At 35.0% G+C, this 11,162-nt stretch overlaps 4 protein-coding genes across 8 annotated transcripts; 3 read left to right on the plus strand and 1 right to left on the minus strand.

Annotated features, from left to right (window-relative positions):
* Positions 1-251: 251 nt before the first annotated feature.
* On the plus strand, positions 252-1,584 carry LOC105254489 (protein dj-1beta). Its single transcript, XM_011263190.3, has 4 exons — positions 252-459; positions 800-961; positions 1,036-1,225; positions 1,310-1,584. Exons 1-4 carry the CDS (start codon positions 286-288, stop codon positions 1,435-1,437), a joined length of 654 nt encoding a protein of 217 aa, XP_011261492.1. The 5' UTR covers positions 252-285; the 3' UTR covers positions 1,438-1,584.
* Positions 1,585-1,753: 169 nt separating this feature from the next.
* Positions 1,754-3,263, plus strand: LOC105254488 (methyltransferase-like protein 23). Of its 2 annotated transcripts, XM_011263189.3 has the most exons (3): positions 1,755-2,102; positions 2,659-2,870; positions 2,943-3,263. In XM_011263189.3, the coding sequence occupies exons 1-3, from the start codon at positions 1,920-1,922 to the stop codon at positions 3,241-3,243; spliced, it is 696 nt and encodes a 231-aa protein (XP_011261491.1). In that variant the 5' UTR covers positions 1,755-1,919; the 3' UTR covers positions 3,244-3,263. The 2 variants fall into 2 exon arrangements, with proteins under 2 accessions (XP_011261490.1, XP_011261491.1); XM_011263188.3 differs by having other exon boundaries at positions 1,754-2,102; positions 2,659-3,263.
* Positions 3,264-3,537: 274 nt separating this feature from the next.
* On the plus strand, positions 3,538-4,460 carry LOC105254487 (acyl-CoA-binding domain-containing protein 6). Its single transcript, XM_011263187.3, has one exon. It carries the CDS (start codon positions 3,582-3,584, stop codon positions 4,290-4,292), a length of 711 nt encoding a protein of 236 aa, XP_011261489.1. The 5' UTR covers positions 3,538-3,581; the 3' UTR covers positions 4,293-4,460.
* LOC105254484 (rho GTPase-activating protein 17) lies at positions 4,401-11,032 on the minus strand. 4 transcript variants are annotated; one of them, XM_011263182.3, is made up of 10 exons: positions 10,566-11,032; positions 10,131-10,440; positions 9,484-9,637; positions 9,020-9,305; positions 8,589-8,813; positions 8,166-8,463; positions 7,856-8,095; positions 6,943-7,733; positions 6,653-6,831; positions 4,401-6,366 (listed from the first exon to the last, which is right to left on the minus strand). In XM_011263182.3, the coding sequence occupies exons 2-10, from the start codon at positions 10,181-10,183 to the stop codon at positions 5,932-5,934; spliced, it is 2,661 nt and encodes an 886-aa protein (XP_011261484.1). In that variant the 5' UTR covers positions 10,184-10,440; positions 10,566-11,032; the 3' UTR covers positions 4,401-5,931. The 4 variants fall into 4 exon arrangements, with proteins under 4 accessions (XP_011261484.1, XP_011261485.1, XP_011261482.1 ...); XM_011263183.3 differs by having other exon boundaries at positions 10,869-11,027; XM_011263184.3 differs by adding an exon at positions 6,529-6,574 and having other exon boundaries at positions 6,186-6,366; positions 10,131-11,032.
* Between the last annotated feature and the right edge of the window lie 130 nt (positions 11,033-11,162).

Genomic DNA, 11,162 nt, shown 5'->3' on the forward strand with positions numbered 1-11,162 from the left:
ACAAAATTTATAAAAAGAATGATCCTTATATAATAATGAAAATGATCCTTCCTATTTAAAATGAGAGAGTAAAATTATATATATATATATATATATATATATATATAAAAGTATATAAAATATTGTTTACCCCAATGCGATAACCGATGAGCACGCAAAGTTTAGAGAGGAAACTCTAAATAATTGACAGATGTGTTCATTGTAGCTGCGTTTTCTTGCAATCTCGATCGGCATTTAAAATGATACGAACAAATCTAACGTATGTAGTGTCTTTTACGTATATGTATGACATTGTCAATGTTGAGCAGTATCTTTTTCAACGTCTCCCGATCCGTGTGTGTAATAACACGTAAAAATTTTTGTACAAACATGGCAAAGAAAACTGCAATTTTGCTAATTGCCGATGGAAGCGAAGAAATGGAAGCCGTGATAACTGCCGACATCCTAAGACGTGCCGGGGTACGTTATCAAACTTGATTGATAATCTCGTCTGTGGGAGAGTCTGTATGATACTACCTGGAAAATAAAAATTGTATATTATTTAAAAAATTTTTTTTTGTTATAATCTCACATAAAAATATTAGATATTTGCATATTAATGACAATTGTCAGAATCTTAATTGTTTATTTGCTTGCCTGTTAATTGCATATGCAATATGAAAATATTACATTACATATAGATATACATTATATATATAAATTTATATTTATTAGAATAAATGATATTTTTTGATAATTTAATCAACAGGGAATAATTATAATATTTAATAATAATATTTTGATTATAATTATCAAATAGATTGCTGTTACCATAGCTAGCCTATCAGATGCTAACTGTGTGAAATGTAGCCGTGATGTTAAAATTTGTGCGGATGCCAAGTTTGCTGATGCTACTAAGGATCAAAAGTATGATGCTGTCATATTACCTGGTGGTCTCGGTGGATCTAAAACATTTGCATCTGTAAATTTATTAGAACAAATTATTTTACTATAACATATGATTATACAAATATCTAAAATTAATATTCTCCTTAGTCGGCGGAAGTTGGAAAATTGTTACAAGAACAAGAGAAGGAAGATAGATTAATAGCTGCTATCTGTGCAGCTCCAACAGCTTTGAAAGCTCATGGTATTGGCAAAGGAAAACAAATCACTTCTTATCCAGCTATGAAAAGTGAATTGATCGATGAATACAAGTACCTGGAGGATAAAGTAGTGACAGATGGTAATAATTTATTTATCATACATTTATTATCAAATACATTTAAAAGTTTCATTCAAATTGATATTAATTTTGACATTTTTATAGGTAATCTTATAACGAGTCGAGGACCGGCGACTGCCTTTGCTTTCGGCTTAGCTATTGTTGAAAAATTATTAAACAAGGAAACAGCTACTACAGTGGCAAAAGGAACATTGTACGATGACTACAAATAAATCTACTTATTTTATATACAAGTTGCTGTATATATAAAATAATCATTGTATACATTTTCTTATATAAAATTTGTGGCTTTAAAAAGATACTTGTGCATGAATGCATGTAACACACATATAATAAATAAATCTTATGTCTAAAATAAAGTAAAGTAAATAGAAAACAATTAATTATTTTGTAGAACAGAAAAATCTTGAAATATATTTTCAACAGAAATAATGACAAGGAATAAGATTGTTATTTTTTTCAATTATAAATTTCATAATTGATGAACAGAAGAGGAAAGCTAGAGTGCAAAAAGTGCAACTATATAGAGCGGGAAGCTTTCCGCCATCAGTGACAACTCTGGACAATATACAGTCCGTATCCTCACCTATTCGAATTCGTTGTGTTCTACGACCGACTTGGGAGTTGGACAGCGGACAATATATTACGGACACAATGAGGGACGATTAGAGCGCGTGCGTGCGGCGCGTCAGTAATGCCCGGTTTAGAAGAGAGTATTTCGCACGACACGAGTCCACCACCTACGCGCGCCCTAATGTCCGATGGGGATCATGCAGTGACCGAGCAAGTGAAAAAATACGTCTTCAGATCGCGAAAGACGCAAAATTGCGCGCAAGGCGACGAGGGCGAGGAGAGCTTGGAGATTCTCATTCCAGAGGTGAGAAGAAACGATTCGCGCGGATGTCCCCCGACTTTACGGCCGGCTAATTCCCGGTGAACGCGAGCTACCGGTATTACGTGCTGTTTGGTTAGATCATTCCTCGATTGAATCTCATTAGCGATAGAATCTGTATCAAGATCCTTCATGTGTGATTACTTGTTTCTTCTACATCTCTCTCTCAGTTTCCCTTAATATCGTAAAATTTTTCGTTATTAATATGTTTAGTATCTATCCAGTATCCATGGCGATAACACGTGTTTATATGTAATGACCTACTAAATATATCTACATTTATTTAAATGTTAATGTATATATGTGTGTCTACAAAAATAAGTTATTACTTATAATTTAGAGTTTGTTTTCACAAATTATACTACAGAATTATACTATACTTTCTATATAATTATAGTATAAGAATGTTTTTAGCAATGATTATTATATAATACATAACTTAGAGTTACAAAAAATTAAGTTTTTGAATATATTAGATAAGTAATTTATCAGAAAGCACTAATTTTAAGAATAAAAACGAAAATTTAATTGTTAATTGCAGCTGCTGCAAGCTAATTATAGCTTTTACACGTGGCCTTGTGCACGTGTACTCGCTTGGTACCTCTGGGAGCACAGAGAAAATCTGCTAGGCAAGCGTGTCTTGGAGATTGGTGCTGGTACTTCGTTACCTGGTATCCTCGCAAGTAAATGCGGCGCAATTGTGACCTTGAGTGATTCTGCAAATCAACCAAGAACTCTGCAGCATATTAGAAGGTGTTGCGAATTGAATGGAATTGCGGATCAGGTACGAATCGTCGGCATTACTTGGGGCTTCTTTCTGTCTAGTTTATTCTCGCTTGGACAATTGGATTTAATTATCGGTTCAGATTGCTTCTATGAACCTACCATATTTGAGGATATAGTGGTCATTGTAGCTTTCCTGCTGGAAAAAAATCCACGTGCGAGGTTCCTTTGTACATATCAAGAGCGTAGCGCTGATTGGTCTATAGAGCATTTGTTGAATAAGTGGGGACTTTCCTGTATGCACATAACACTGGATAATCTTGGTACAAATTCCAACATTAATGTACACGAATTGATGCAGGATCACACGATACATCTGTTGGATATACATCGAGCGGAATAAACGAGTCAATCATCTGCCATGGCTAGTAATATTTTGAAATATATGATTCATGTTTCTAATATTCCCTGGACAGTAGGTCGTCACGAACTTGCTCTATACTTTTCTCAATTTGGATATGTGTATGATATCATGATAACATTTGATAAAGAAACTGGTCTGCATCAGAATCATGGATATGTAACATTTTTGAAAAAGCATGAAGTGAATACAGTACTTGATCGTAAGCATTCTCTGGAAGGAAAAGATTTAATCTTATCTTCAAAGTATAGTATTAACAATAATAACAATAACGGTGTGTTCAATTGAGTGCAAAGAGAATTGCAAATTTGTAAACTGAGATGGCGGGAAGTGATTTAAGTATAACTGATCTGGAGGAAAGCTTCAATAGAGCTGCTAAATATCTGCAAACATTAGTATCAGAATTAGATTCGGGTCAATTACTTGGATTTTATGGTTTGTATAAACAAGCGACTGTAGGTCCTTGTGACATACCGAGGCCCAATTGGTATCAGGTGCAAGCCAAGCATAAATGGGAAGCATGGAAAAATCTCGGGGATATGTCCCGCGAGGCCGCTATGGCCAATTACGTTCATGCCATTGCTAAGATAAATCCATCGTGGGAGGAAGAAGAGAAAGCCGATTCTCCAGGATGGACTTCCGTTAGCAAATTATCCAATACAGATACGGAATTGAGAGATACCGATAAAACGTTCTTGGATTGGGTCAAGGAAGGCAACGAGGCGAAAGTGCGAGAGATATTGAATGGCGAACCCATGCTTGTCAACATGCAGGATGAGGATGGTTTGTTACCTATACATTGGGCCGCGGATCGCGGTCACGTAAAAATCGTAGAATACTTGATCGGAAGTGGTGCGAATGTCAATTCGCAAGATCGAGATGGACAAACACCCCTTCACTATGCGGCAAGTTGTGGTCATACGGAAGCGGTAAAGTGTTTACTATCAAGTGGAGCTCAAACTATAGCAGATAACGATGGTATGACACCTAAAGACGTCGCCGATGATGAGCATCTTGCAGCTCTTTTATAACATTATACTAGTGTATACATATACACGCTATATAATAACACGATTGTTATTCTGTTTGCATATAATAATAAATTCAATGGTTTAATAATCTAGAAGTGCCTTAATTCATTCACTGTGTTCTGTGTAATAGAGAGTAAATCTTTATTTATGTACAAATAACTCCTCTAATAGTCCATTACATTCACAGCCTAAGCACACCTTGGGTAAATGCGTGATTTGTTATTGGCTAGATTTTTAATAAATTTAACTCGCTTTTAATTAATATTGTGAACAATATAAAATAATATAAACAATATAAAATAATTTCAAAATCGTTTTATATATTTCAAGCGCGCACGAAAATTTGTAGAAATGCAAATCTAACATTCTCTTTCGATAGAACAAAAATGCAATAAACTCGGGATCTTTTAGGATCCAATTTTATTTCAATAATTTATGAAATAACACTTTTCTTGAAGAATTTCTGAAAAATAAAGTTAGAAAATTTTGTACTGCTTAATTGTAAATCGTTAAAATTTACATATATTTTGAAAAACAAAAAATTAATGAAGATAATTGAATTAATATGATATAATTAATAAATATTCTATTATAGACATATATACATATCTGATATGTATAGGCATGATTATCTCAGCCTGATAATCCAAGATCATGAGTTTATCGCATGTAAATATTCCGTAATTTAAACATAAAAATTATATTTAACAATATTAAAAAAATCCTTTTTACTTTTCAAATATAACAGTAATCCAGATTCATACATCAAATCGATCAAATATATACGACGCCGATGCGTTCACTTTTTCTCAGCATTTTTAACGATTAACAAACAATCCTCGTTAATAAATATCACCCATTGATTCAATTCCAACATACTGATCATGTCAGTCCTTTTTTAAATATTAATTTTTTTCCTTTTAATGGACATATCAATTAAAAATTAATATTTTAAACATATTTTAAACACTGATGTTATTTAACATTTTGCAGACTAAAGTTCAGTTTGTTATAACAGTGTTTAACTTAAATATTGAGCATACTTTATGCTTCAATATTTATAGTAAAAATGTGATCTAACATATTCTTATTCTTAGAGCTGTATCTTCACTTACTCGTAATAAGTATAAAAATTGGTAATAAGCTGCAAAAATATCATGATCGATTACGAAATTAGATGTATATCTAAAACTGATTTGGATACAACGCACGGCGTGCTAAAAGCTGCCGAATGGAAAGCGCTTTCTAAATCGTCCAAATGCATATTTATGGATCCTCTTGTTACCTTCTTGTTGCATGGCAATTGTCAAAATATTTTCAGTAGATTATCCGTTGGAATATGATAAGAAGTCGTATAAATAGAGAGATCACGGGAAAAATAGAGTAACTTTGTCCGAATATTATCAAATCTAGGAATATAATTGTCTTGTTTTCAATTCTTGAAGGACGAATGTGTATCGATGTTCCTCTATAAATACAATCACGATGCTTTTCATCAATCGAAGATTTCTATTAATTTTTTGCCCATGTATAGATTTCATTGGTGATATCATGTGTGCAAAATCTTCTTTGCAGTCTAATAATAAAGACATCAGAGATATCTTTCGCGATTGTCTTTTGCACTTTGTATCGAACTCTATTAGAGATTAGTACTTTCTTGTTCCGATTTAGGTCGTATGGTAGGCGGCGGAGGTGGTGGTGGTTGCGGCCTCGGTGGTCGCTGATGAACTACTCTCGGTGAAGCTGGCTTCTGCTGCGGCGACTTGAGAATCGTCACCACTGTGTTGGTCTGCGTTTGAACGTCCACAATATTACCTTCTGATCTAGTTCGTGCGTGCGCTTTGGTTTGTTCATGTGGCGTATCCAGCTTCTCGGGTTTCTCCGAACGTTCGGCACCGTACAGTGACATTGAGGACGGCCGACTACCCACACTTGGACTTCTCTGCAAGTTCGAAGTTGCCGTGTTGCCAGTGCTCTCCATGCTCGGGATGATGTTGTTCCCCCCACGCACTTGTATTATACTGACCTGTTGTTTGTCCACAGAATACACGTGAGCTCTTTCCAATGTTAAAGGCTGTAGACAATTTAACAAGAATATTTAATTTTGTAAAAGTTACCGTGTAACAAGATGATTTTATGTAACATAATTTTATATATAAAATACAGAGCGAATATACATATGTGAAAAAGCTTTGGATCAAATTGGTGTGTGACTTTTATTTCAAATATAGCTTACGTTAAATGTAATACCCAGGCAGTTATTTGTTGTCCACTTGTAGTAACTACATTTGTTACAAATGATTATCACATATGTGTACAGAGGGATAAAACTTTGACTGCATCAAATTCTTTTTACTCACTCCTGGATCAGTTTCTAGATTGTCATTAGTGGGACGCGGTTGTTGTCTAATGAGGCTCGATGGACGAACTAAGCCGGGTGGTCGTTCAGGAATCGCTGGTTTACAGCTTCTTTCATTTGGAGACACATGCATATTAATAACATTGCTGTCTAATTTTTTACGTAATTCAACGCCTTCATCTGTAATCATTAGAAATAAATTAATATAAGTATTAATATAACAACAATAAGTATGAAAATCAATATGAATTAATTTATAAGTATAAAATCACATTAAGAAAAATATTTTACCTGTGTTATGCACAACATTTGTTATACTTCTTGGTGCTGCAACTGGTCTTCTCCTTTCTAATGTGGAAGGTTTTTCTGTAGATATTGGTTTTGGCTTCTGTATTGCAATTTCATTATGCTCGATTTCCGTAATCTTAGCAACATTATCGGATGAGTTTCCATTTGGTTTTTCCTTTGCACTTGGCATATTTATTTTTGTATCATATCTTTGCAATTCTTGGTTACTTTTGTCTACATCATTGAAGACTTCACTTTGGTGTGCGCTGGTTTCTTGTAATCGTTCGGGATTATCAAGAAAATGAATTGATTCTGTTGGGATCGATTCCGTGATTAATTGCGACTTCGTATCCGTTTCCGCATGTTTGTCATGCTTTTCTATATTGCTTTCGTGTCGTATCAATTCGGTGTTTACTTCGTGCTTTTGAGCTTTATATGTCGATCGATTTAGAGTCGAGGTCAATACTCTCGGTGGTTTGTCCGGTGTCGGAGGTGGCTTGTCGTCTCTTTTTTCATGTCTGTCCGGAGTATTGCCACTCGGCGGTGTTGGTGCAGGTTTATTTTTTCGACGCGCCGCTGGTTTCGGACTGCCTTGCGTTGGACTTTCACCGTGATCACTGAGACTACTGTTGGATACACAACGACGCATACCAATACTCTGACTTTCCGTATCATTCACAATACCGATGTCTAGGTCACGATCGAAATCCACTTCGCCAGGGAAGAACCAATCTGCATACGTAATTAATTGGTCTACTATAAGACTAGAGTTGTTCGCTGTACTCATATTCATCCTGCAATCATGACAAGAGTATATTTTTAATAATATTGAAAATAAAATCTAATATCGATGATTAAGCATAATTATTTAAAATATATAAATAAATAAATATATAATGTATATAAAATTATTTACACTATTGTATTTGTGTCTTCTTGTGGACTCCAAATCAGGTTTGGTGCAATGACAATAGCAATGTTTTGCGGCGTCATTTTATTTACATCTTGATTTTTCGTGAGTACAGCTAAGAACTTAATTAAAAACCGCAAGTTTTCCAAGTTCGTCGGTGGCAATTTATGTAATACCTCCCAAAGAGCTCGTAATCTCGTGTCATTATGCGAAATTTTTGCTGCAGCCATCCATTCATGATACAATCTAAAATAATTATAAATACATATTAAATCATAATAATTATTGATTTTGATTAAAAATAATCGATACTTACTTGTACGTTAATAGAGGTTCTGGTAATTCACGTAAATATGATTTCAATGCGCCGGCAATAACATGCGGATCTTTGTATTCAAGAGCCGTCGCTAAAGTGAGACAACAGGCATCTAAACTTAACTTAATTCGTCGTGATTTCGATGCGGCGCCAGCTATTCTAAAAAGACCTTCTTCCTCTATACCCAACCGCAATAATGCAGATACACATAATTGTATGGGCAGTGCGATTTTTCTGTTTGTCACCCTAAGATGTTCTTCAAGAGGATATCCATAGACCGGTTTCATTTCATTATCATCTGTAATTAATCATATAGTATAAATATTTTTCATTTGTGTATTTATAAGTTATTTGTTAAAAATTTTCTTTATGTCAAAAGCAATTTCTATAGCTGTACAGGTTTGACAAGCACATGAAACTTACTAATATAACTCTCCAATCCAGGTATAAGATCTTCAAGACAATGCAACGCGCTTTCATGATATGCTCGCTGAAGTTTTATGTATTGGATAATTGTTTGAGCTAGTTCAGTCTCTCGCGACATGAGCTGAAACATCTCTGCAGCTAATTGATCTCTGCATTGCTCAACTTTCGATTCGGCATCTTCTAATTCCTCTTTTAAATTATCTATCTTTGTTGCACCCGTACCTAAAATATTACATTTCATAATAATTTTTTCAAAATTAGAGTATTCTTATAAATTACATTAAATACTTATATATTTTATGTAAGATAAATCAGAAGGATATAATAAAGAATTAAAGGAAAAAAGAAAATTTAAATTTAATATTGTTTATGTACTATGTACTGTACATAAACTCTTCGAACAGAGATTTAAAATTTAAGAATTATACCAGTGCTGTGTTTAATTGCTTGAAAATATCTCGTTCTAGCGCTGTCCATGTCTAAAATATGCCGTGCTAAATTCCTTTTATGCTTCAATATATTTGGTACATCGGTATCTAAAATATGCTGCAATGGAGCAGCTACATATTGCTCAACTTTTGCCTCATGTTCTACAGTTTCATTAGCCAGTGACATTTGTACTCGTCCACATTCTACTAGCGCAAAACTCATGAGGCCATCTTCACCAGCATTTTCCAACATGGTTTGGCCAAGTATATATTCAGGGCATTTTTTCTAAGAAATAAAATAAAATTAATATGTAATAGTTGTTAAATAAATTTAATAAAAAAAATATAATAAAAATTTTAATTTTATGACATAAAATTCATATTAAATATTATACTTCAAATTTTATTCTCATTTATATTATGATATTATAGTTTAAATCCACTGATAAAACTCATTTATTTACCAAACGTTTTTCCTTAAGAGCCTGGTCTTGTGTAATAGTTTGGTTCGGTGGGTTCCCGAGTCTTTTACTGAGACCAGTAAGAGCTGCTCTAATCTGTTCAACATGCTTGTCGGCACCCACCAAATCATCCGTTAATACTTCTGTTCTACCAGCTCTGTTTGTATAAAAAATATTCTACTGATTTATCCTCTTTATTTAATTGTATGAAAATCTTATCTTTTATTTTTTTGCACACTCTATTTTATCTCTTCTAATCTGTCCAATATTCATATGAGTAATCAATTTTGGAATACTTTAATCTAGAATTTATCTTGTGATAAATCATATTTTCTTTACTCGAATATGATTTGTCCATAATTTTGACACATTTCTCCTAATACGAAATATATCATTTATATATTATAGACCGTTTTTTGCTTGTAATTATAGTATTACGAGCAAAGAAAAAAGCTTACAAATATATTACAAGTACAAGTATTTTAAAGCAGCCAAAAGTTATTATCTAATTTAGTGTAATATATATACAATTGATAAAGAAAGAAGATAATTGAAGATACTTGATACGATATATATAGAGTATGCAGATAGAATTTGTGGCTCGAGAACGCGATTGAAATATGGTCGACGTTTTGATCTGAGTCAGCTACCTGGAGAAGGTCTGATCGGCGAGCTGCTTCACCCGAAAAAACTGTTTCTTCATGGTTGACCGAGCTGTCGAAACTAGAAGACACTAAAATTTCCGGCACTATGCTTCGCGAACCGTCCAGATCCCGCACGCTTTTTCACACACCGATACCTCTCGATTCGTGCTTACGCTCGCGCATTCTTCGCGGTCCCTTCAACGTGCTCGCCGCGCGAGTCCGATGAGAAAACTCGGCGGAGACAGGGAGGGTCCTTCGTGTCGCGGCAAGGGCGAGTATCCGTCATGATGTTTGTACAATGATCTCATAGCCGGCGCTGAAAACAGATACGTTTGCAATTGATCTATTCTCGTGCACCATCGATAAAAAGTTCAGCAAAGTCCGGGACTAGCGCCTTTTCATCCGGCTGGATAAATTTGGGTTAAGTAAGTCTAACTTTACACTTTGCTGTTCTCTTCCTTTCTCTCTCTCTCTCTCTCTTTCTCTGTTGCTCTCTCTCTCTCCTTCTAGATATAGACAATGAACGAACATTTGGTTTAACCGCAACTAAAGTATCCAGCGTAATCCCGCGACATTGAGGATTGGGCCGACTGCCACGCTCTTACGTCATGTCGAAGCACCGGTCAAGTTTTTTAAACGCGTTCTTGACGTTTTCCTCCGTTTTTCTCGTCATAAATTAACGTCAAGTGCAGCGAATCGCGATTTACGTACTTCGACGCGCACCACGCTCAATCTGGAACTCACCGTTTCAGGCGCGCCTTTCCATGATTCACCGAGGCTCGATATATATCTGACGTTTTTTTTCGTCTCTTTGACAACAATCCCCCTAGAATCCCTTTCGCGATAACACGATGGCACGGCTAATATAAGTCCGTCAAACCCGCGCAAAATCGCTCTCGTCTTCGATCGCTCCCCTTTACCCTTGAGACTCGCCCAAGAATCGATCGTTCGCTCGCGCGAATCGCATGCATTCTATCGATCGATGCAAGAATCGAGTGATTGAGACGACTCCGATTGTCGATAATCGAGGAGACGATG

Source organism: Camponotus floridanus, unplaced genomic scaffold (genome assembly GCF_003227725.1).
Source record: "Camponotus floridanus strain SB8 unplaced genomic scaffold, Cflo_v7.5 scaffold121, whole genome shotgun sequence".
Taxonomy (NCBI): Eukaryota; Metazoa; Arthropoda; class Insecta; order Hymenoptera; family Formicidae; genus Camponotus; species Camponotus floridanus.